Consider the following 24212-nt stretch of genomic DNA (forward strand, 5'->3'; position numbering starts at 1 on the left):
AAATGAAATCTTTAAAAAAATAAATAAAATATTAAGAACTTATTCTGGTTGAACACAGCAGAGAGACTACCATTCAAGTAAGCCATGCTTCCTACCTGTGAGGAATTTATTCTAAACATCAAGTAGGGTACTCTGAGACACCAAAGTTATGTATGTATGTGAAACTCGTTACCACCATCCAATTAAAATTTCTAGCAGATCATCTTTTTAGTCAATGCTTCCTTAATTCTCTGGGCTCTACAGTAAAATCTTGAAGCTATTTTTGCTACTCAGGCATGAAATTGGGACTATGTGGTTTTCAATTCCTGCTGTACCATTAACAGATCAGTTTTGAAACTCTGGGCAAGTCATACCTCTCTGGGTTTACTCTACTCAATCAGTAAAATGCAGGGAACGAACTTGCTATAATTCACCTTCTTTTCAAATCCAATCAAATCCAAGGTGAGCATAACCAATGTATTTTATTTCTATCTATTATCTACCTAACTAGCTAGCTATCATCAATTTATTTATTTTAAAGATTTTATTTATTTGTCAAGAGAGAGGGAGAGAGAGCACAAGCAGCAGAGCGCAGACAGAGGGAGAAGCAGGCTCCTTGCTGAACAAGGAGTCCAATGGGAAACTTGATCCTAGGACCCTGGGATCATGACCTGAGCTGAAGGCAGATGCTTAACCGACTGAGCCACCCAGGTATCCTGTCATCTATTAAATTTTTTATTCATATCTCTAATATTTCTCTCTCCTCCTTCATGTTTGTCAGAGCCAAACCATTTCTGAGTTGTTGCTAAGCAGGCTTCAAGCTTTTCAGTGTAGATGTGACTTGCTAAAAGTAATTTTAAGCAAGATATAGCCTAGAGGTCCAGGTTAGAATGGAGGCTAGAAAACTAATTTAAAAGCCTATTAGAATAAAGACCAATCTCACAGCAAAAGACGGTCTTTCAAGTCCCTCAAAAGCAGTTGCTCAAAAAAAGGCCTGTTGGCCTTTCTGATTTTATTTCACATGACTCCTCAACACATGGCCTTTCTGATCACATCTACATGTTTTTTTTTTAATTTAAAATCAATTAGTTAGCATATAATGTATTATTAGTTTCAGAGGTAGAGTTCAGTGATTTGTCAATTGCATATAACACCCAGTGCTCATTACATCGCATATTCTCCTTAATGCCCATCACCCAGTTACCCTGTCCCTCTACCCACCTCCTCTCCAGCAACCCTCAGTTTGTTTCCTAGAGTTGAGTCTCTTATGGTTTGTCTCCCTCTCTGATTTTATCTTCTTTTATTTTTCCCTCCATTCCCCTATGATCCTGTTTTGTTTCTTAAATTCCACGTAAGAATGAAATCACATAATTGTCTTTCTCTGACTGACTTATTTTGCTCAGCATAATACCCTCTAGTTCCATCTTCATGTTTTTAACGTTGTTTCCAACCTTCCTCTGAGGGACTTCTTACCTTTCTACAAAGTTAATTTCAATAGCTTCCTTAAGACCGATTTCTTCCATGGAGTCAGATTTTTCCTCTCTCTTCTTATATTATTTAATTAACATAAATATTTAGAGTACCAATAATAATCCCCTTTTCTAACTCCCTCTAATGAATATAGCTGGCATAACAGAGATGATATGTAAAGACTCCAGTCAACATTAAAAGGAAGAATACATATAAAGGTGATGTAAAGAGTGTAACTTATTTTCTTTAGTATTTTCTCTTATTTCCTTTGCCAATTAAAGCAAGCAACTAATTGTCGGTCTCTTTAGTAAAGGATTAATATATGTTTTTTAAGTTGTTTTAGAATATTTAATAAGAAAATGAAAGTACCTTTTCTTATTTGTTTATTTATTTATTTGGAAAGTACATTTTCTTGGCTACCAACTTCTAATATATGCAGATGTCTGGACAAAAGGATATGAAGTATTACCATTAATATGTAATTTAGGCAGCTATTCAAACAAACAGTGAATAAAGTTACACAAAAGTTGGCAGAGTAACTGACTCAGTTAGTAGGTAAGCTCTTAAGACTATTTATATTTCAGCCATGATGCAATCAGTGCCAATTTGACCAAATGATTATCAATGTCAGCCTTAATAACAGTAGAGAAGCAATGAGGAAAACAAAGTTTTTATTTTCTCTCTTTCAGATTCTCTTATTGCTGCCTGAGCCCTAATTTGAATCCCCTCTTCAGAGGCCACAATTAGAGGAGTAAAGGGTTTGATCTGACAAGAGTGAAGCAATACTGGCACATCCCACCAGTCCTCTCAGCACCCACTCTGAGAATATTCAGCGTACTCTCTTGCACCAACTCCAAAGGAGATTTTCTCAAGAAATGGGTTTCAAGCAATTTTAGTTCCCATCAATACTGTCTGTTTGTCATAACTGAAAAAATATCCATTATATTACAAAAAGATTCTGTTATCCAGTATTTGTTAATTATGATTGAGACCAGAAACATACAAAGTTTCAAAGGAAACAATTGAAGGGAACATCTGAAAGTGATTTCCCCCCCTTCTTTGTTGTTCTGCTACTCACGGCAAATCTTCCAAACTGGAGGCTTCATGTCTTGGATCCAATAGATCATAACCACATTCATTGTAGATTTCCAAATAGGAAATGTGCGTTGTATGTATTGTGCTGCTGTCCTGATTGGAAAAGGGGAAGACATTGTTTAATGGCTATAAATAGCGACTCAGCTCGGAGGAGGATGAACACATTTATCACTACAGTTCCTCACAGCTTTCTCTCCTTTACTCTCTTCACTTTGTATGGTTTCCATTTTCAGTTCGTGACACTTTCAAGTTGCCAGTTACCATATGCATGAAGCATTTTTTTTAAATGGCCAACACCCATGATTACAAGCAACTTTAGTCTGTTGCTTTTTTATTGGTTCCACGTTATACATGAAGAGTCAATATACACTTAAAATGAGCCAATTTGGTTACAGAACTGTATAACACACCATTTTTTACTTTCCAGACCCCCCCAAAAAAGGTTACTATGAAAAAATAAACTTACATTCTGTGAATAGCCTATTCATAAAAGAAAACAGAATCATGACTTCAGTTTAAAAACCTCAGTAGCATAAGAGTTTCCATCTTCAATTATAATTATTTTTTTTTAATTTCCACTATTCAAAATTTCTGATGAGACAAATAGATAACAGACAATAAAAGAGAATGGAAAATGAATCCCAGGGGACAGAAATACTCTAGATCAATCAGGTAACAGTAAGAGTGGACACTCACAGTTCACTGCCTATATCTTACTATTGGGTTAATTTTCCTGGTCTACGTGGCAGGTGAGGGATACTGAGCTATTGGTTTGAGAGGTATTTTCTGTGGATCATTGCTGGGGAAGTGCAATGACACAGGCATCAGTGTCATTAGGATAAAAATCAAGGTGAAAGGTCCTGTCTCAGTTCTGTCAGCAGATAAAAAGTACCTGTTCTCTCTGAGATGGAATAAAATGGAATTTTTTTAGGTCTCAAGAAAATTCCTGGCTCAGTTTTCAAGACCAAGTGTCAATTTCTAGCACTTTTTTCTTGCTTTCCCCAAAATACAAATTCTTCCATTTTGGCAAATAGAGCCCTACTTCTCATAAGAGGACAATATATTTGTGTCTAATGGCAAGAAGGTCAGCAGATTGCCAGAGAATTTGCTCAGGATGACTTTCCCATTGATTCTCACCCATATCCAAGGCAATCCATTTGACAGATACTATTCAAAGGGAGAGAGGACCAAGTCACAGAGATGGGGGAAGAGCAGGGGCCTGCAAATCCAGAGCTGGAATCCTAGGCCTACTTGCTATGAGCCCCTGTGATGTCAGGCTTCAGTTTCCGTAACCATTAGTGAGGCAACTGAATAACGAATCCCCATGTGTTCTTCAGATTAAAATTAGTATGGGGGCGCCTGGGTGGCTCAGTGGATTAAGCCGCTGCCTTCGGCTCAGGTCATGACCTCGGGGTCCTAGGATCGAGCCCCGCGTCGGGGTCTCTGCTCCACGGGGAGCCTGCTTCCTCCTCTCTTTCTGCCTACCTCTCTGCCTACTTGTGATCTCTCTCTCTCTGTCAAACAAATAAAATAAAATTTAAAAAAAAATTCGTACGATTCTTTGGTCCTAACATGGCTCAAACTACCCAAAGAAAAACACCAAGATTTCATAAAAATAAAACAACACCTGAAAAATTAAGACAATTCTTAAGCAGCACATGACTACAGTGAAACACTCAAGCTACTGCTGAAATTCCATGTTCTGGTGGTTTGGGAAGGTGACAGCATGGACTGAGTCTCCACTAAGCAAATTTCTCCCAAGAAAATGCTGGAAATCCTCCTGATGTGGGCGACTCTGGCTGCTTATCCTAACACATGGCCTGTCGATCAGATTAGTGTAGTAAAGGCATCATTTCAACATCATTCTGTAGGTTATAACTTGGCTTAGCACAGGTATCAGAGACCATAAATATTAGGCAGATTCTGCATGGCCTTTAGTCTAATAGTTTTCCCCAAAATGTCCCATGAAAGAACTTGTGGAAAAAGTGTTCCACGATCAATATATATGCTGTCCCTCTCTAGAAGATTCTCAGAGCATGTTAAAGGCCACGGGGATCATTTACCAACTTCCTGAGATCCTGTTCAAAAGCAATATATTTCTAAAACTTATCTGACCATATCTGAAATATCCCATCTGTAATAGTTGGAGATTTTAGCAGACAGTTCAGGGTTCATCTTAGCATCAGAAAAAGCTGGGTTTGAACACTGAATCTGGCATTTACAACTGAGTGATCGTGCATTATCTGCAGCTGTTTAATTGTGGAATTGGGGAGAATAACCCTTATCTGGAAGAACTGTTGTGACAGGGAAATGTGGTTCTGAACTTAAAATCCCACCAAGAACATGTGGCCCTGTAATAATCCCCAATAAATCCTTGCTACTGCTATTATTATTGCTATTGTTATTGTTTTTATTATTTCTAAAGGGCTCCAAATGGAGAATTCAGCACATGACTATAAAAGAGAAGGCAAAGAAAGGCAAAAACAACAGCCAACTTGTATGTTCATCTGCAGTGAAGAAATTCTCTTTCTTCCAGAAAGTAGAAGAAATCATCATAAGTCAGGAAAATGGCGGGTCCACTCCCCTGAGATGATGGGGATAATGCCTTTGGTTCCTCCAGCTTCTGCATTTTCTGGACTTTTATTGGAATACACACTTAAAAGTCACTGAGCAATGTGGCAAGCTACCTTTCCTTATTACTCCTTTTTTAGTGTTTAGGATTGCCAGACTATAATGTAACACATATGTTTCCTGCAGACAGCCTTTTCTCCTGCCCCAAAACAAGTCTGAACCTCACAATACTCAAAAATAATGAGCAGTGATTTCTAAAATAAATGGAATCAATTGTCTTCTGTTAAAATCACTGCAAATGTGCTCCCATCAAGCTCACAGCTTGATTTTAGGACCCAGTATACAATTGCTCTTAGTTTATCTTGAAATAAATACTTTGCATAAGTCAAATATTTCCTTTAAGAATTCTAGAGAGCTCCATGTGGCCCTCTAAAGCAATTGACTGGGGGCATCTGAGTACCTGTCTACATTTTTCAGCTACATAATGTGGACAAACTTAATGATGAAACTCAAGTTGCCTCTGACTAATTTTGCAGCAGTTTGGTTTGATTATAATGAATGTGTTGTGCCCCATCAGGGAAATCCATCCTTTTACAAAGAGTTGTCCTGGATATAAACTGGTCCAAGGAGCTCTCTTCAGTCCAGGAACTGATTTAGGATCATTCAAAATGAAATGAGGTTTACAATAATGTCAGTGACCAAAGAGATATACAACAATAGACCCAACAGGTGGTAGGTCCTTGGGAAACATTTTGACTTTTACTGTATTTGGTATCCATAGACGAAATTTTAGAAGGTGCAAATGTATTTTCTGTTAGGAAAGGATTTGTTTATTTTGTTTAACTTAATCAGGGAAATTGGTTTCATTTGTTCTAGTTTCAAAGGATTCTTTGAAATTAATCAGGATTGTTTGGCCGCAAGTGTGTGTGTGTGTGTGTGTGTGTGTGTGTGTGTGTGTGTGTGTGATTGTAAATGAGCTCATTTGTTGAGCATATACTATATGTGAGGAACTGGACAATATCTTTAGATACAGTATATTCAGCCCTCACAGTGAGTCCACAACCCTGAGACCTTAAGTCTCAACTGCCACCAGGCCACATGCTATAAGTGGTACACTTTCTCAGAACCAGGTTAGCATACACCAACTTAAGTGATCTTTCCAAGACAACAGGCTTCCACATTGGGCCACAGCAGCAAAAACTATTAGAAATTATATTCCCAGTCTGTGAAATCTGGGAACAAAACAAAACAGCTAATGTCAGAAATAAATGAGTAAATGAAAAGACAGGATCTGAATCCAACTTATACACTACACCCTTTCTCTTCCACACTTTCTGGCATGCAGAGTTGGCATGTTTGAGCAAGTGAGAGATGAGCTGAACTAATGGGTAATTGCTACTTTATGGATGGAAATTAGAATTATGCAGATCTCAGCAATTTCATCTCATCTTTGCAACTCAAAAGGCAAAAAGCATACAGTCAAGAAATTTTGGAAAAACTGTTACACTGACCTAGTTAGGATATTTGTTATACAGAATTCATAAAAACCAAGTAAGTGTAGGAATTAGTAGGGCCAATGGAGATCTAGTACAATGCACTCCCCAGTTTCACAGGGGGGAAAACGAAAACCTAGTGAAGCTATGGGACTCACTATTGTTTAAATACAACCAACAAAATAAAGCCAGTCTGAGACAGAGAGGCAGTATATGTAGTGGTAAAAAGCACAGAGTGTAGCATCACACACACCTGGGATGGACCTCTAAGTCAGTTATAAAGATTCAGAGAAAGATATTTAGACTCATTTTTCCCAACTATGAAATTGGGATAGGATACCTACTTTGCTAGTTGTATTATATGTTATATTAATATATAATAATGTATATATGTTATATTAAATGTATTATATGTAATAAAGCAATAGGCACTTAGAGACACACAATAAATGATGCATATAATATAGAGAACTTCTCTTCATAACAGTATTAATTGCAATAGGAGTTTTACTCTGGTAAAAGTCTTTTGGGCTTCTATTATAATTGTGAAAAAGGTACAATCACATCGTCTTATTCAGTGTTTTAGTAGCCAAAATAAAGATGTCTTAGCAAAAGGACATCCAGTTTCTTAATGAGAAATATAAGATGTTAGTCAGTAAAATGTGTTATCTGTTCTTTTAACCTCCATGGATGTATCAGAAGGACCTCCCTTTGAACCTTTGCTGAAACAGCATCCCTTTAATGAAAAGCACCTTAATTTCTACTTCTTCAGCAAAATCCTAAACTTCCCTTAAATATAAAGGCCAGAGTTATTACACAATAATACTTCCTCATTTAGATATAATAAAATGTCACAATAAATTTTTTACCCACCATAAATTTCTGCTGAATATATCAAATAGAAAATGAACTTAAAGTTCCATACCTTTTGTAATTGCTCAAAAATGTATGACAGTGTCCTTGGGATAATGCCTCGGTCACTATAGCGTTCTGCCCCACCCGTGATGGTGAATGTCTTCCCACTGCCTGTTTGCCCATAGGCAAAGATGGTACCATTGTAACCTGCCAAGACACTACATAAAGAAATGGCACACTTTAATATCAAAATGACTAATTGCACAAGTATTAAATGGCTTGTATTCTAATAGCAGCCTTATTCAACACTAGTGAAAAGACATTTATAAAAGTATCTCTATATGTCAGTATCTAGCTAAAATAATTCACATTTTTTTAAATCCAGGAAAATCAGCACGACCAATCCTTTTCTTTCTATAACTCAAATGGAGTCTGGTCATCTTAAGTATTTTTTTAAATCTAATTTTTCTTTAGAAAAATTTTATATTTACATAAAAGTTATAAAGATAGTGCAGAGCTAACATATGCCTTACACCTAGTTTCCCCTACTGTGAATAACATTATTATTGTGCACTTGTTACAACTAAAGAACCAATACTGATGTATTATACATTTTATAAAAATGTCCTTGGTTTTTATATATTGTCTTTTAATTTTTTTCCAGCTTTACTGAGCTATAACTGACACATAAATGTAACTTTAAGGTATACAAATGTGATGATATGATACACAAATATACTGCAAAATGAGTCCCACAATAAGATTAGTTAACATATCCATCATCTCACATAATTATCATTTTGGGAGGTTGTGATAACATTTAAGATCGATACTTTTAACAACTTTCAAATATATAATATATAGTCACTATGCTGTACATTTGATCTGTAGAATTTATTCATCTAATAACTGGAAGTTTTTACCCTCTGAACAACATCCCCACATTTCCCCCACCCACCATCCCCTGACAACTCCCACTCTTTTCTTGATATTTATGAGTTCAGTTTTTTAGATCCTACATGTAAATGAAAATATACAGAATTTGTCTTTCTCTCTCTTATTTCACTTAGAATAATGCTTTCAAGGTCCAACTACATTATTTCAAAATGGCAGAATTTTCTTCTTTTTATGGCTGATTAATATCCCATTGTGTGTGTGTGTGTGTGCACGCATGCGTGTGTGCGTGTGTGTGTGTGTGTGTGTGTGTGTACACCACATCTTTGTTTATTCATCCATCGATAGACATTTAGGTTTTTCCATGCCTTGGCTATTGGGAAAAATGCAATGAACATGGGGAGGCAAATGCCCCTGTAAGATTTTATTTCCTGTGAAATACAAGCAGAAGTGGCATTGTTGGATCATTATTGGCAGTTCTAGTTCTAATTTTTAAAGGAAACTCCATACTGTTTTCCATAGTGCACCAGATTGCATCTCCACCAACAAAGCACAAGGATTCCCTTTTCTTTACATTCTTGACAGCATTTGCTGTCTCTTGACAGTGTGATAATAGCCACCCTAACAGGTATGAGGACATGTCTTACGTTTTTGGTTTGCATTTCCCAGATGATTAGAAATACTGAACACCTTTTATGTATCTGTTAGCCATCTGTATTTTTTCTTTGGAGAAATTTCTATTCAAGTCCTCTGCCCATTTCTTAACTGGATTTATGCTTAACATGTAATCTATCCAGGAGAATGTTTCATGTGTGCTTGAGTAGAATTTGTATTCTGCTGATGCTGGGTGAAATGTTCCATATATGTATGTCTGGTAGGTTCATCTGGCTTAAGGTATAGTTCCTATCTAATGTTTCCTTCTTGATTTTTTCTTTCTCTCCTTCTTTCCTTCTCCCTCACTTCCTCCCTTCCTTCCTCTCTTTCTTTCCTTCTTTTTTCTTTCTTTCTTTCAAGATTTATCTATTTATTCTTTGAGAGAGAAAGAAAGAGAGGAGGGAGAGTGGGGGGCAGAGGGAGAAGGAGAGAGAGGATCTCAGGAAGATTCCTTGCAGAGCACAGGGCTCAACGTGGGGCTTGATCCCATGTTCCTGAAATCATGACCTGAGCCAAAACAAAGAGTTGGATGCTTAACAAAGTAAGCCACCCAGGCACCCCTCCTTACTGGTTTCCTATCTGGATGATCTATCCATCATTGAAAGTGGGGTGTCAGATTCCACTACTATTATTGTATTGTCTATTTCTCCCTTCAGATCTGTTAGGATTTGCTTAACACGTTTAAATGTTCTGATGTAGGAGGCATATATATATTGTTATATCCTTATGATGAACTGACTCTTTTATCTTTGTCTGGCCTTCTTTGTCTCATAGTCTTTTTTTTTTTTCTCTCTCATAGTCTTTTTTAAAGAATCTAATTATTTATCCAAGAGAGAGACAGGGAACACCAGTGGGGAGGGGGGAGAGCAAAGGGAGAGGGACAAGCAGACTCCATGCTGAGAGCAGAGCCTGACAAGTGGTTCGATCTCAGGACCCCAAGATCACGACCTGAGCAGAAATCATGAGTTGGACACTTAACTGACTGAGCCACCCAGGCACCCCAGCCTCATCACAGTTTTGGCTTAAAGTCTATTTCATCTGATATAAGTATACTACTTTTGCTTTCTTTTGGTTTCCATTTGCATGGAGTATCTTTTTCCATCCCTTCACCTTCAGTATAAGTATGTCCTTAAAGCTGAAGTGAGTCTTTTGTAGGTAGCATATAGTTGGGTCTTGTTTTTAGTCCATTAGTTACTCCATGCCTTTGGATTAGAGAATTTAATCCATTTACATTAAAAGTAAATAAGGCATCCTTGTCGTGTTCCTGATCTCAACGGGAAGGCTGTAAGATTTTTCTCATTGAGGATGATATTTGCTGTGGGTCTTTCATAGATAGATTTTATGAAGTTCAGGAATGTTCCCTCTATCCCTATACTTTGAAGCATTTTCATCAGGAACGGATGCTGGATTTTGTCAAATGCTTTTTCTGCATCAACTGAGAGGACCATGTGGTTCTTCTCTCTTCTCTTATTGATTTGTTCTATCACACTGATTGATTTGCAAATGTTGAACCAACCTTGCAACCCAGGGATGAATCCCACCTGGTCATGGTGGATAATCTTTTTAATGTGTCGCTGGATCCTGTTTGCTAGGATCTTGTTGAGAATCTTTGCATCCATATTCATCAATGATATTGGTCTGAAATTCTCCTTTCTGGTAGGGTCTTTGCCTGGTTTGGGGATCAGGGTAATGCTGGCTTCATAAAAAGAGTCTGGAAGTTTTCCTTCTGCTTCAATTTTTTGGAACAGCTTCAGGAGAATTGGTGTTATTTCTTCTTTGAAAGTTTGGTAGAATTCCCCAGGGAATCCGTCAGGTCCTGGGCTCTTGTTTTTTGGGAGGTTTTTGATCACTGCTTCAATCTCGTTACTAGATATCGGTCTATTCAGGTTGTCAATTTCTTCCTGGTTCAATTTTGGGAGTTTGTAGCTTTCCAGGAATGCATCCATTTCATCTAGGTTGCTTAGCTTATTGGCATATAACTGTTGGTAATAATTTCTGATGATTGTTTCTATTTCCTTGGTGTTAGTTGTGATCTCTCCCTTTTCATTCATAATTTTATTAATTTGGGCTTTCTCTCTTTTCTTTTGGATTAGTATGTCCGATGGTTTATCAATCTTATTGATTCTTTCAAAAAACCAGCTTCTAGTTTCATTGATACGTACTACTGTATCTCTCGTTTCTACCTCATTGATCTCTGCTCTAATCTTGATTATTTCCCTTCTTGCATGTGGAGTTGGTTTGATTGTTGATTCTCCAGTTCTTTAAGGTGTAGAGACAGCTGGTGTATTCTGGATTTTTCAATGTTTTTGAGGGAGGCTTGGATGGCTATGTATTTCCCCCTTAGAACCGCCTTTGCTGTATCCCATAGGTTTTGGACCGAAGTGTCTTCATTCTCATTGGTTTCCATGAATTGTTTAAGTTCATCTTTGATCTCCTGGTTGATCCAAGCATTCTTAAGCAAGGTGGTCTTTAGCTTCCAGGTGTTTGAGTTCCTTCTGAACTTTTCCTTGTGATTGAGTTCCAGTTTCAAAGCACTGTGATCGGAGAATATGCAGGGAATAATGTCAGTCTTTTGGTATCAGTTGAGTCCTGCTTTGTGACCCAGTATGTGGTCTATTCTCACCACTCTTGTTCAACATAGTATTAGAAGTTCTAGCAAGGGCAATGAGACAACAAAGAGGAATAAAAGGTATCCAAATTGGCAAGGAAGAAGTAAAACTCTCTCTCTTCGCAGATGACATGATTCTTTATATGGAAAACCCCAAAGACTTCACCCCCAAACTACTAGAACTCATACAGCAATTCAGTAACGTGGCAGGATACAAAGTTAATGTACAGAAATCAGTGGCTTTCTTATACACTAACAATGAAAATACAGAAAGGGAAATTAGAGAATCGATTCCATTTACTATAGCACCAAGAACCATAAGATACCCGGGAATAAACCTAACCAAAGAGGTAAAGGATCTGTACTCGAGGAACTACAGAACACTCATGAAAGAAATTGAAGAAGATGCAAAAAGATGGAAGACTGTTCCATGCTCTTGGATTGGAAGAATAAACATTGTTAAAATGTCTATGCTGCCTAGAGCAATCTATACTTTTAATGCCATTCCGATCAAAATTCCACCGATATTTTTCAAAGAGCTGGAGCAAATAATCCTAAAATTTGTATGGAATCAGAAGAGACCCCGAATTGCTAAGGAAATGTTGAAAAACAAAAACAAAACTGGCAGCATCACGTTACCCGATTTCAAGCTTTACTACAAAGCTGTGATCACCAAGACAGCGTGGTACTGGCATAAAAACAGACACATAGACCAGTGGAACAGAGTGGAGAGCCCAGATATGGACCCTCAACTCTATGGTGAAATAATCTTCGACAAAACAGGAAAAAATATTCAATGGAAAAAAGACAGTCTCTTCAATAAATGGTGCTGGGAAAACTGGACAGCTATATGTAGAAGAATTAAACTCGACCATTCTCTTACACCGTACACAAAGATAAACTCGAAATGGATAAAAGACCTCAACGTGAGACAGGAATCTATCAGAATCCTAGAGGAGAACATAGGCAGTAACCTCTTCGATATCAGCCACAGCAACTTCTTTCACGATATGTCTCCAAAGGCCAAGGAAACAAAAGCAAAAATGAACTTTGGGGACTTCATCAAGATCAAAAGCTTCAGCACAGCAAAGGAAACAGTCAACAAAACCAAAAGGCAACCCACGGAATGGGAGAAGATATTTGCAAATGACAGTACAGACAAAAGGTTGATATCCAGGATCTATAAAGAACTTCTCAAACTCAACACACACAAAACAGATAATCATATCAAAAAATGGGCAGAAGATATGAACAGATACTTCTCCAATTAAGACATACAAATGGCTATCAGACACATGAAAAAATGTTCATCATCACTAGTCATCAGGGAGATTCAAATAAAAACCACATTGAGATACCACCTGACACCAGTTAGAATGGCCAAAATTAGCAACACAGGAAACCACGTGTGTTGGAGAGGATGTGGAGAAAGGGGAACCCTCTTCCACTGTTGGTGGGAATGCAAGTTAGTGCAGCCACTTTGGAGAGCAGTGTGGAGATTCCTGAAGAAATTAAGAATAGAGCTTCCCTATGACCCTGCAATTGCACTGCTGGGTATTTACCCCAAAGATACAGATGGAGTGAAAAGAAGGGCCATCTGTACCCCAATGTTTATTGCAGCAATGGCTACGGTCGCCAAACTGTGGAAAGAACCAAGATGCCCTTCAACGGATGAATGGATAAGGAAGATGTGGTCCATATACACAATGGAGTATTATGCCTCCATCAGAAAGGATGAATACCCAACTTTTGTAGCAACATGGACGGGACTGGAAGAAATTATGCTGAGCGAAATTAGTCAAGCAGAGAGAGTCAAGTATCATATGGTCTCACTTATTTGTGGAGCATAACAAAGAACATGGAGGACATGGGGAAATGGAGAGGAGAAGGGAGTTGAGGGAAACTGGAAGGGGAGATGAACCATGAGAGACTATGGACTCTGAAAAACAACCAGAGGATTTTAAAGGGGCGGGGGGTGGGAGGTTGAGGAACCAGGTGGTGGGTAATAGGGAGGGCACGTACTGCATGGAGCACTGGGTGTGATGCCAAAACAATGAACACTGTTATGCTGTAAATAAACAAATAAAAAAAAAAAAGAAAAAAAAAGTAAATAAGGCAAAATATGGGCTTACTAATACCAACTTATTCACTGTTTTCTAGTTTTGTATTTCTTTTGTTCCCTTCTTCCTCTTTTACTGTCTTTGTGAAGTGATTTTCCCTGTGGTATGCTTTGATTCCTTTTCCTTTATCTTATGTGTGTCTACTATTGGTTTTTACCATTCATCCCATTTTTAATGTTTTTGATGTCACAATTAAATTCTTTTACAGTGTGTCTTCATTATCAAATTATTGTAGCTATAGTTGCTTTTACTACTTTTGTCCTTTAACCTTATACTAGATTAAGTAATTAACACATCACCATATTATTAGCGTATCACGAATTTGCTTATGCTTGCCTTTAGCAGTATGCTTTATATTTTCATATGTTTTCATGTTTCAGCATTTCTTATAAGGTAGGTCTAGTGGTGATGAACTCCTTCAGCATTTGTTTGTTTGGGAAATCTTTGCTTCTCTTTAATTTCTGAACAACTATGCTGGGTAAAATACCCTTGGCAGTTTCTTTCTTTGAGAAATTTGAATGTATTGTACCACTCTCTCAGGGCCTGTAAGGCTTCTGGTGAGAAATCTGCTGATAGCATTATGAGGGTTCCCTTACTGTGTGGGTATTCTTTTCTCTTGCAGCTTTTTAAATTATCTCTCTGTCTTTGATTTTAGATAGTTTTATTTTAGTGTGTCTTGTAAAAGATCATTTTGGTTTGAAATTATAGGGTCACCTTTTAGCTATATGAACATGGATGTTCAAATCTCTCCCCAGATTTGAGAATTCTAGGCCATTATTTCTCTTTTTTTCTCTTTTTTAAAATTTCTTTTCAGCATAACAGTATTCATTGTTTTTGCACCACACCCAGTGCTCCATGCAATACATGCCCTCCCTATTACCCACCACCTGATTCCCCAACCTCCCCCACCCCCCGCCCCTTCAAAACCCTTAGGTTGCTTTTCAGAGTCCATAGTCTCTCATGGTTCATCTCCCCTTCCAATTTCCCTCAACTCCCTTCTCCTCTCCATCTCCCCATGTCCTCCATGTTCTTTGTTATGCTCCACAAATAAGTGAAACCATATACTTGACTCTCTCTGCTTGACTTATTTCACTCAGCATAATCTGTTCCAGTCCCATCCATGTTGCTATAAAAGTTGGGTATTCATCCTTTCTGATGGAGGCATAATACTCCATCGTGTATATGGACCACATCTTCCTTATCCATTCGTCCGTTGAAGGGCATCTTGGTTCTTTCCACAGTTTGGCGACCATGGCCATTGCTGCTATAAACATTGGGGTACAGATGGCCCTTCTTTTCACTACATCTGTATCTTTGGGGTAAATACCCAGTAGTCAATTGCAGGGTCATAGGGAAGCTCTATTTTTAAATTCTTGAGGAATCTCCACACTGTTCTCCAAAGTGGCTGCACCAACTTGCAGTCCCACCAACAGTGTAAGAGGGTTCCCCTTTCTCCACATCCTCTCCAACACACGTGGTTTCCTGTCTTGCTAATTTTGGCCATTCTAACTGGTGTAAGGTGATATCTCAATGTGGTTTTGATTTGAATCTCCCTGATGGCTAGTGATGATGAGCATTTTTTCATGTGTCTGATAGCCATTTGTATGTCTTAATTGGAAAAGTGTCTGTTCATATCTTCTGCCCATTTTTTGATATGATTATCTGTTTTGCATGTGTTGAGTTTGAAGAGTTCTTTATAGATCCTGGATATCAACCTTTTGTCTGTACTGTCATTTGCAAATATCTTCTCCCATTCCGTGGGTTGCCTTTTGGTTTTGTTGACTTGTTTCCTTTGCTGTGCTGAAGCTTTTGATCTTGATGAAGTCCCCAAAGTTCATTTTTGCTTTTGTTTCCTTTGCCTTTGGAGACATATCGTGAAAGAAGTTGCTGTGGCTGATATCGAAGAGGTTACTGTCTATGCTCTCCTCTAGGATTCCTATCTCATGTTGAGGTCTTTTATCCATTTCAAGTTTATCTTTGTGTACAGTGTAAGAGAATGGTCGAGTTTAATTCTTCTACATATAGCTGTCCAGTTTTCCCAGCACCATTTATTGAAGAGACTGTCTTTTTTCCACTGTATATTTTTTCTTTAAATATGCTTTCTCCCCCTTCCTCCCTCTCTTCTCCTGAGACTAATAATGTGAGATTGTTTCCTTTAATGATATCCCATAATTCACAAAGATTTTCTTCACTCTTTCTTCTTTTCTTTATGCTTCTCTGACTGGATGATATCAAATGACATGTTTTCCAGTTAACTAATTTATTCTGCTTGATTATGTCTACGGTTGAAGCTTTCTATCGAATTGTCAATTTGACCACTGTGTTTTTTAACTACAGGATTTGCTTGAGGTTTTCTTATGGTTTCTATTCCTTTGTTGAATTTCTCATTTTATTCTTGCATTATTTTCCTAATTTCATTTAGTTGTCTTTGTTTTCTTTAATTCACTGAATTTAAGAGTGTTATCTGAATTCTTTGTCAGACAGTTCCTAGATCTCCATTTCATTACGGTCAGTCACTGGACCTTTGTTAGTTTCCTTTGGGGATTGCATGCCTGTGTAGTTGGACCTGGATACTGGGTCCATGGTGACTGACCAGGCACTGGCAATCACTGGGATGGGCCCAGTATCTGGATCCACGGGGACCAGTCTAGTGCTGGGACAGGCCCGGAGCCTGGTTTCACAGAAGCCAGCCAAGATGCTAGGGCCACAGGAATTAAAACCAGCATTAGAACCAGTCTAGAGTCTTGGGCCATGGGAGTCAGTTTATAAAATAGGGCCTCAGGGGCCAGGTTGGGTCTACAGTGACCAATGCGGTGCTGTGCAGGCCAGGAGCCTAGATCTGTGGAGCCAGCCTTAAAGCTCAGGCTGCAGAGGCTGGCCTGGCATTAGAGAGAGCTTGCCATGTGGGTCTGGTGGGAACCCACCAGGATACTGGAATTACAGGAGCCACCCAAAGCCATGCTGGCTGGACAAACAGGGGTAGACTGGGATCCTGGATTTCCTAGAGTTTGCTGGGAGCCTGGTATCATGGGAGCTACCTGGGGCCATGGGAGCCATCTGGTCCCAGGGTAAATCAGAAGCCTGGTTTTATGGGAGCCTGCTGGTAGCCTGCCACTGCAGGATCTGCTTGGGGCTAAAGGAGCAGGCAAGTGGTAGGGTAGGCCAGGGGACTGGATTCTCAGTAGCTTGCCAAGAGTCTGGTGCCATGAAGTCAGCTGGGGCCATGTATGTCACCTGGGCTGTGGGAGCTGCCTGGGGCCACTGGAGCCAGCTGATGCTGGGATGCGTCAGCACTGGTGTCTGCAGTAAAGTCAGGTGCTCACTTCAGTCTCCTCCCACGGGGATGGTGTCTCTCTCAGTGCTAGGATGGCCAGGCTTCAGGGAGGGGAATGGGGTAATGTCAATCTATCTTTTCTACCCTCTTCAACATGTCTTTTTTTTTTTTTTTTTTCTGTGCCACATCCCAATGCTGTAATTCCTCAACTGGAATTCTTAGCTTTTGAGAAGGTATTTGCATGCTTGGTAGTTATTCAAATTGATATTTCTGGGGGTACAGGTGTTAGAAATTCCTGTACTACCATTTTGCTGAAATCACTCTCTATTTAAGTATTTTCTTCAACTTTAGTATACTTTAGTATATGTTGAAGGTAAAAGTTCTGAGGAAACCATACCTATAATTTGGCAAACTACAAAACTGACACCTGGCACTTCGTGGGGCAAATACTCACAACATTAAGTCACCTCCTAGAATACCAGGTATAGAATGTAGAATGTTTACCACTACACACCTTGTAATGTAATCCCATAATTTAACATTCAACACCAACTATAAATCCCCTAGGAATTCCCCTCCTCAGTTTTCTTGGAATGACTTTTTGGTAAAACAGTAATCCAGATGTGCTCTTCAATCATAAAGAGCAGCCTTTGATTTGATGGAGATTGTAAGAAACCTAGACTTCAAGTTATATTACAAAGCTATAGTAATCAAAGCAGTATGGTACTGGCACACATCCATAGATCAGTGGAACAGAATAGAAAACTCAAAAATAAACCCACACTTATATGGTCAATTAATCTACAATGGGGGGGGGCAAGAATATACAATGGGGGAAAAGACAGTCTCTTCAACAAATGGTGTTGAGAAGATTGGATAGCAACATGCAAAAGAATGAAATTGGACCACTTTCTTATACCATACACAAAAATAAACTCAAAATGGATCAAGGACCTAAATGTGAGACCTGAAAACATAAAAATCCTAGAAAAGAACATGGGCAACAATTTCTCCAACATTGGCCATAGCAACATTTTTCTAGATATGTCTTCTGAGGCAATGGTAATAAAGGCAAAAATAAACTATTGGGACCACATCAAAACAAAAAACATCTGCACAGTGGAAGGAAACAATTAACAAAACTAAAAGGGAACCTACAGAATGAGAGAAGATGTTTGAAAAATGACATACTCAATAAAGGATTGGCATACAAAATATATAAAAGACTGATATACCTCAACACCCCAAAAAACAAGTAATCTAATTTAAAAATGGGGAGAAGACATGAATAGACATTTCTCCAAAGAAGACATACAGATGGCCAACAAACACATGAAAATATGCTCAACATCACTCATCATCAGGGAAATGGAAATCAAAATTACCATGAGATATCACGTCACACCTGTCAGAATGGCTAAAATCAACAATCCAAGAAACAACAGGTGTTGGTAAGGATGTGGAGAAAGGAGAACCCTCATGCTCTGTTAGTGGGAAGGCAAACTGGTACAGCCACTGTGGAAAACAATATGGAGTTTCCTCAAAAAGTCAAAAATAGAACTACCATATTATCCAGTATTCACACCATTGGGTATTTACCCCCAAAATACAAAAACACTAATTCAAAGTGACACATGCAGCCCTATGTTTAGTACAGCATTATTTACAATAGTCAAATTATGGAAGCAGCCTAAGTTTCTAATAATAGATGAATGAATAAAGAAGATGTGGCATATGTATGCAATGGAATATTATTCAGCCATAAAAAAAGAATGAAATCTTGCCATTTGCAACAGCATGAAAAAAGACAAACCAAGAAACATACTCTTAACTATAGAGAATAAACTGATGGTTACCAGAGGGCAAATAGGAGGGATGGAGAAAATAGGTGATGGGGATCAAAAAGCATACTCATGATGAAAAAAGAAAATTTTAGAATTTTTAAAAAGAAAAAGAACACTAGATCTTCTCAGCCACCATCTCTCTTCTCTCTTTTCCTTTCCACTTCACTTCTCCCCCTTCCCATTCCCTTCTCTCTCTCTTTTTCTTCCTCTGTCTTTCCTAATATATTTACAAGTGTATCTTTCCTCTACACTGTACAGAACAGCAAACTATTATAGCATTATGTTTTTTTTCTTCAAAGTAGCTCCTTCATCTCTGAGATGTTTTCAACCAAACAATTATGAAGATGTCAGCTAATGGTGGCTTCACTGCAAATGGATGTTTGATTGATGGCTCCTGTGAGAATCACCCCTCACTGTTCACACTGAGATTCCTGCTCTAACACTTCTTCTGAGATAATGCTCACAGTTCTATGTTTTGCTATGCTTTCATGCTTGTATGTTAAGTGATTTATCATCATCATGCCCCCTCAAAACACATAGGTTTTGCTTAGAGCTTCTTGTGAAGTAATCAGTTAAGTCTCAGACACCTTATACAACTATGAAACTAAAAATATTATCTATAAGAACAACTCAATGCATCATTTGCTATGTAGGTAGAAAGTGTTATTGGTGCTTACAAACTTAAAAGACAGCACATTAAGTAAACAAAAATGGATGAGTACTGTGTAGTTCAACTTTCCATTTCTGAAAGGTTTAATAATTTTTCTCCATGTGTCTTCACATGGAGTTGGAACTATAATGATTAGTTGGATGATTACTCTGTAATCATCTTTCTGCTCAATGGCTTTTGTCACCAATGAAACAGCTATGTTCCATTAGCAATTATCATTTGAATATATGCTATCTCTTGACCATAAATGCTCTAGGTGAATGAAGTTGATAACTTAAAGAATCAAACTTCAAACATCTTTAAAATTTTTGATAGAAACTTTTCTAAAATATATTAGTCTGTCCCTGTCTTGAAAAGCAAAAAACTGTACAGATTAGCATTTTTATTTTGACTTAGTAACAGCCTAAGAAAAGTGAGTACCATAGCATGCTACATTGACATCTGCTGATTATTATGTTTTTCTTTTTTTAGTATTTAAGTCTTTTTCACTACCAGTTGTCCTAGTATACTCTTCCTCTCCCCCCATCTGCTGTGGAAAACTAGATGGCAAAGCTTCACAGAATGCTATTTAAAATACAAAGGATGTAGGTTCCACCAATATATAATCTATTGATATTTGTTACATTGCTATAATAAAAAATTAAATGAAAAAAAATGTGAATGGGCAACATTTATCTTCGATTCCTCTCTCCAGAGCATTTTCAACTTAATCTTGTGCCTCCTTGCCATTGAACACTGGACAATTTCATATGCTTGTAGTCTCATCCATCCTAACAGAAGATACTATTAAAAACAAAGAGAAGTGGTAGAGTAAAAACCTCTGAAAATCCACTCCTCCACAAGAATAATGAGAACAGTGGCAAAATTGTCAAAATCACTTCTTTTCAGAATCCTGGAAGTTATCCAAAAGCTCACAACAATCCAAGGAGTGTTTACTCAAGTAAAATGGTTGAATCTCAGTAAGACCAGTGAGCTTTCTAACATTGTAACTTGACCATTCCCATGCCCTCTCCCCAGCTCCATAATAGCCTTGAAAAATAACAGACTTGCAAGCACATAACTGTGAAAAACATAAGTACAGCAACCACTGGATGGCTAGTACAGGTTTGGAGATCTCCAAAAGGTCCACAGAATTGTACTTCTCTGATCCATCTCGCAGCTTCCTGGAATAGCCCTACACATAGTACTTGTCTTTCTTTGACTAACTTAGTTTACTGAGTAAAAAAAAGTCATATCCCCATGGTGTTTGTTGAAAACAAATCAGCAGAAAGTGTTCAACATGACAGTTGCCTTAGGTTGCAATACCAGTGAGGCAAACAAGAGGATGATCGAAACCTTATAGTAAAAATTTGTGGAATACCATGCTATAAGGATCTTTGAAAAGTAATGACATATTTTTGGGACTCTAGAAGACCATACACATGTATGGGGCTGTGTGCATGCCCAGAAGAGACCAGAGAAGGTCCTATATCTTACCTCTGGCTGACCTTGAGGCCATGAACAAGCATGAAGTGACAGCTAAGACAAAATTATAAACTTCCAAAATTATAAACTTCCAGTACTGAATGGTTACCCCAACACATGCAGAAAGTACCTTACCAAAGACCCAGAGTGATAGATTCAAGGCATTTTTAAAAATCTCTGTCCAGTCACTAACTGACCACTAAACTTACTAAACAGAGATTTCAGGGGCTGCATACAACAAATAACACAAGTTTTATGGAATTAGGCCATAAAATTTACTAAATAAACAAGCAGCCACAGCAACAATAACAACAACAAAACTTGGGTAGGGTTGGAATCTGATTTCCAGAGCTGTTATATCCTATTACTTAAAATTCCCAGTTTTCAACAAAAGATATATGAGATTCACTAACAGCAAAGTATTTCCTATGCACAGGAAATAAAATGTTTAATAGGAACAGCCCTTGAGGAAGCCCAAATTCTGACTTCTAGAGGAAGAGTTTAAGTTAGATATTATAAATAAGCTTGAAGAACAAAAGTAAAGCATGTTTAAAGAATTAAAGGGAAGTATGAAAATGATGTTACACAGACAAGAGAATATGAAATAAAATATTAAAAAAAAGAATTAAAAAAATTTTGTAGTTGAAAAGTGTGATAACAAATAAAAAATTCACTACAACAGTAAATTTGAGTTGGTATAAGAAAGTAAATTCAAGATAGGACAATTGAGATTATTCAGTCTACACAATAGAAATTATAAAGAATGAGAAAAATGAACAGAGAAATCAGAGATCAACATTTGCTTAAACTCCCAGATGGTGAGGGGAGAGAATGTTTAAAAAAAAAAAATGGCCAAAAAGTAGCCCAATTTGATGAAAAACATTAATCTACATATCTGAGAAGCTCAATAAACTCAAAGGTATCCAAACTTCAACACATAATCAAACCGCCTAGAGACAAAGAAAATCCTGAAAATAGCAAAAGAGAGGTGACTAATCACACACAAGGAATCCTTTTTAAGATTAACAACGGATTTCTCATCAGGAATCATGGAGGCCACAAGGTAATGGAATAACATATTGAAAATACTGAAAGAGTAGTTGGGATACCTTCCTTTTGCAAAAATTAACAAGTCTCCCAAAATTTATATTTTAATTTTGTTTTCAGATTATTTATTGTTACTCTATAGAACTATAATAGATTTTTTATATTGACCTTGGACATTGAAACTTTATTGAAATTGTTTACTTCTTATCCTCTAAGAGTAGATTACCTAAGATTTCTACATACAAAATCATATCATCTACAAATAAACATTTACTTCTTCTTTTCTAACCTAGATGTCTTTTATTTATTTTTCTTGCCTAAATGCACTAAATTCTCTCAGCTTCTGTTTATCTGGGAATGTCAATTTCTCCTTCACTTTCAAAGAATGACTTTTTATAGATATAGAATTCTCTATTTGTAGATGACATGACCTTGTACATATACAGAAAATTCCAAGGAATCTACCATAGAACTATTAAAAGCAATAAACAAGTGCAGCAAGGTTGTAGGGTACAAGACTTAATGAAAAGTGGCATTCTCCCATCTGACCTATAGGTTCATGCAAACTCCATTAAGATCCAAACTGTTTTTCGGGTAAAACTGACCAACTTCTGAAATTTATATGGAAATTCAAGGGTTCAACAATAGCCAAAACATCTTGAAAAATAACAAAACGTAAAGGACTCACATTTCTTTCTTTTTTTAATTTTCTCATTGATTATTTTTTACTTTTCAAGTAATCTCTACACACAATGAGGGGCTCCAACTCACAACACTGAGATCAAGAATTATATGTTTACCAACTGAGTCAGCCAGGTACCCCTTAATTTAAAACCTACTATTGTAACAGTAATCAAAACAGTGGGATATTGGCATAAGGATAAACATACCATGAATGAAATAGAATTGTGAGTCTAGAAATAGACCCTTATGTTTACAATCAATTGATTTTTGACAAGGGTGTCAAGAACACTCAAGAGAGGAAAGAAGAGTATTTTCAAAAAATGATGCTTAGGGGGCACCTGGGTGGCTCAGTGGGTTAAAGCCTCTGCCTTCAGCTCAGGTCATGATCCCAGGGTCCTGGAATCAAGCCCCACACTGGGCTCTCTGCTCAGCGGGGAGCCTGCTTCCCCCCCTCTCTCTGCCTGCCTCTCTGTCTACTTGTGAGCTCTCTCTGCCAAATAAATAAATAAAATCTTCAGAAAAAATGATGCTTAGACAATGGATATTCACATGTAAAGGAATGAAGCAGGAATTCTACTTCATACCACATACAAAACTTAATTCAAAATGGATCATAGACCTGATATAAGAGCTAAAAGTAAAAAAAAACAAAAAAACAAAAAAAAAAACAACAAAAAACTCTTGGAAGAAAACATAGGGTAAATCTTCATGACTTTGGATTAGGGAATGGTTTCTTAGAAATTACATCAAAAGCACAGAAGCCAAAGAAAAAAGATAAACTGGATTTCATAAAAAATAAAAACTTTTGTGTTTCAAAGGACACCATTAAGAAAGTGAAAAGATAACCCATGGAGTAGAAGAAAATGTTGGAAAAATCATACATGTATCAAGACACTTATCATAATCCATAATCCATAAAATACAAAGAATCCTTACAGCTTGAATAATAAAAAGACAGATAACTCAATTAAAAAACAAAAGCAGAAATAAACTATTGGGACTATACCAAAATATAAAGCTTTTGTACAACAAAGAAAACTATCAACAAAACAAACAAACATTCTCTAGGGAATGAGAGCAGATACTTGCAAATGATATAAATGATAAGGAGTTAATATCCAAAACATATAAAGAACTTGTACAACTCAACACCAAACAAACAAACAATCTGATTCAAAAATGGGCAGAAGATCTGAATAGACATACTCCCAAAGACAGCTGATTGACACAAGAATAGATTTCATCACTAATCATCAAGGAAATGTAAATCAAAACCACAATGACCTATCACCTCACACCTGTCAGAATGGCTAATATAAAAAAGATAAGAAAAAACAAGTGCTGGCAAGGATATGGAGAAAATGAACTCTCATGCACCATTGGTGAGGACGTAAATCATGTAAGCACTGTGGAAAACAGTATGTAGGTTCCTCCAAAAATTAAAAATAGAAATACATATGATCCACTAATTCTATTACTGGGTATTTACT

At 37.4% G+C, this 24212-nt stretch overlaps 1 protein-coding gene across 2 annotated transcripts in view; it reads right to left on the reverse strand.

The window, feature by feature from the left end:
• Positions 1-24212, reverse strand: part of KIF6 (kinesin family member 6) — a 444670-nt gene that overhangs the window by 345523 nt on the left and 74935 nt on the right. For both annotated transcript variants that reach the window (XM_046006623.1, XM_046006622.1), the window contains 2 exons: positions 7534-7681; positions 2528-2637 (listed from right to left, as the gene is read on the reverse strand). In XM_046006623.1, coding sequence (XP_045862579.1) covers positions 2528-2637; positions 7534-7681 — 258 coding nt within the window. The remainder of the gene's footprint in view (positions 1-2527; positions 2638-7533; positions 7682-24212) is intronic.

Source organism: Meles meles, chromosome 5, assembly GCF_922984935.1.
Source record: "Meles meles chromosome 5, mMelMel3.1 paternal haplotype, whole genome shotgun sequence".
NCBI classification, from domain to species: Eukaryota; Metazoa; Chordata; class Mammalia; order Carnivora; family Mustelidae; genus Meles; species Meles meles.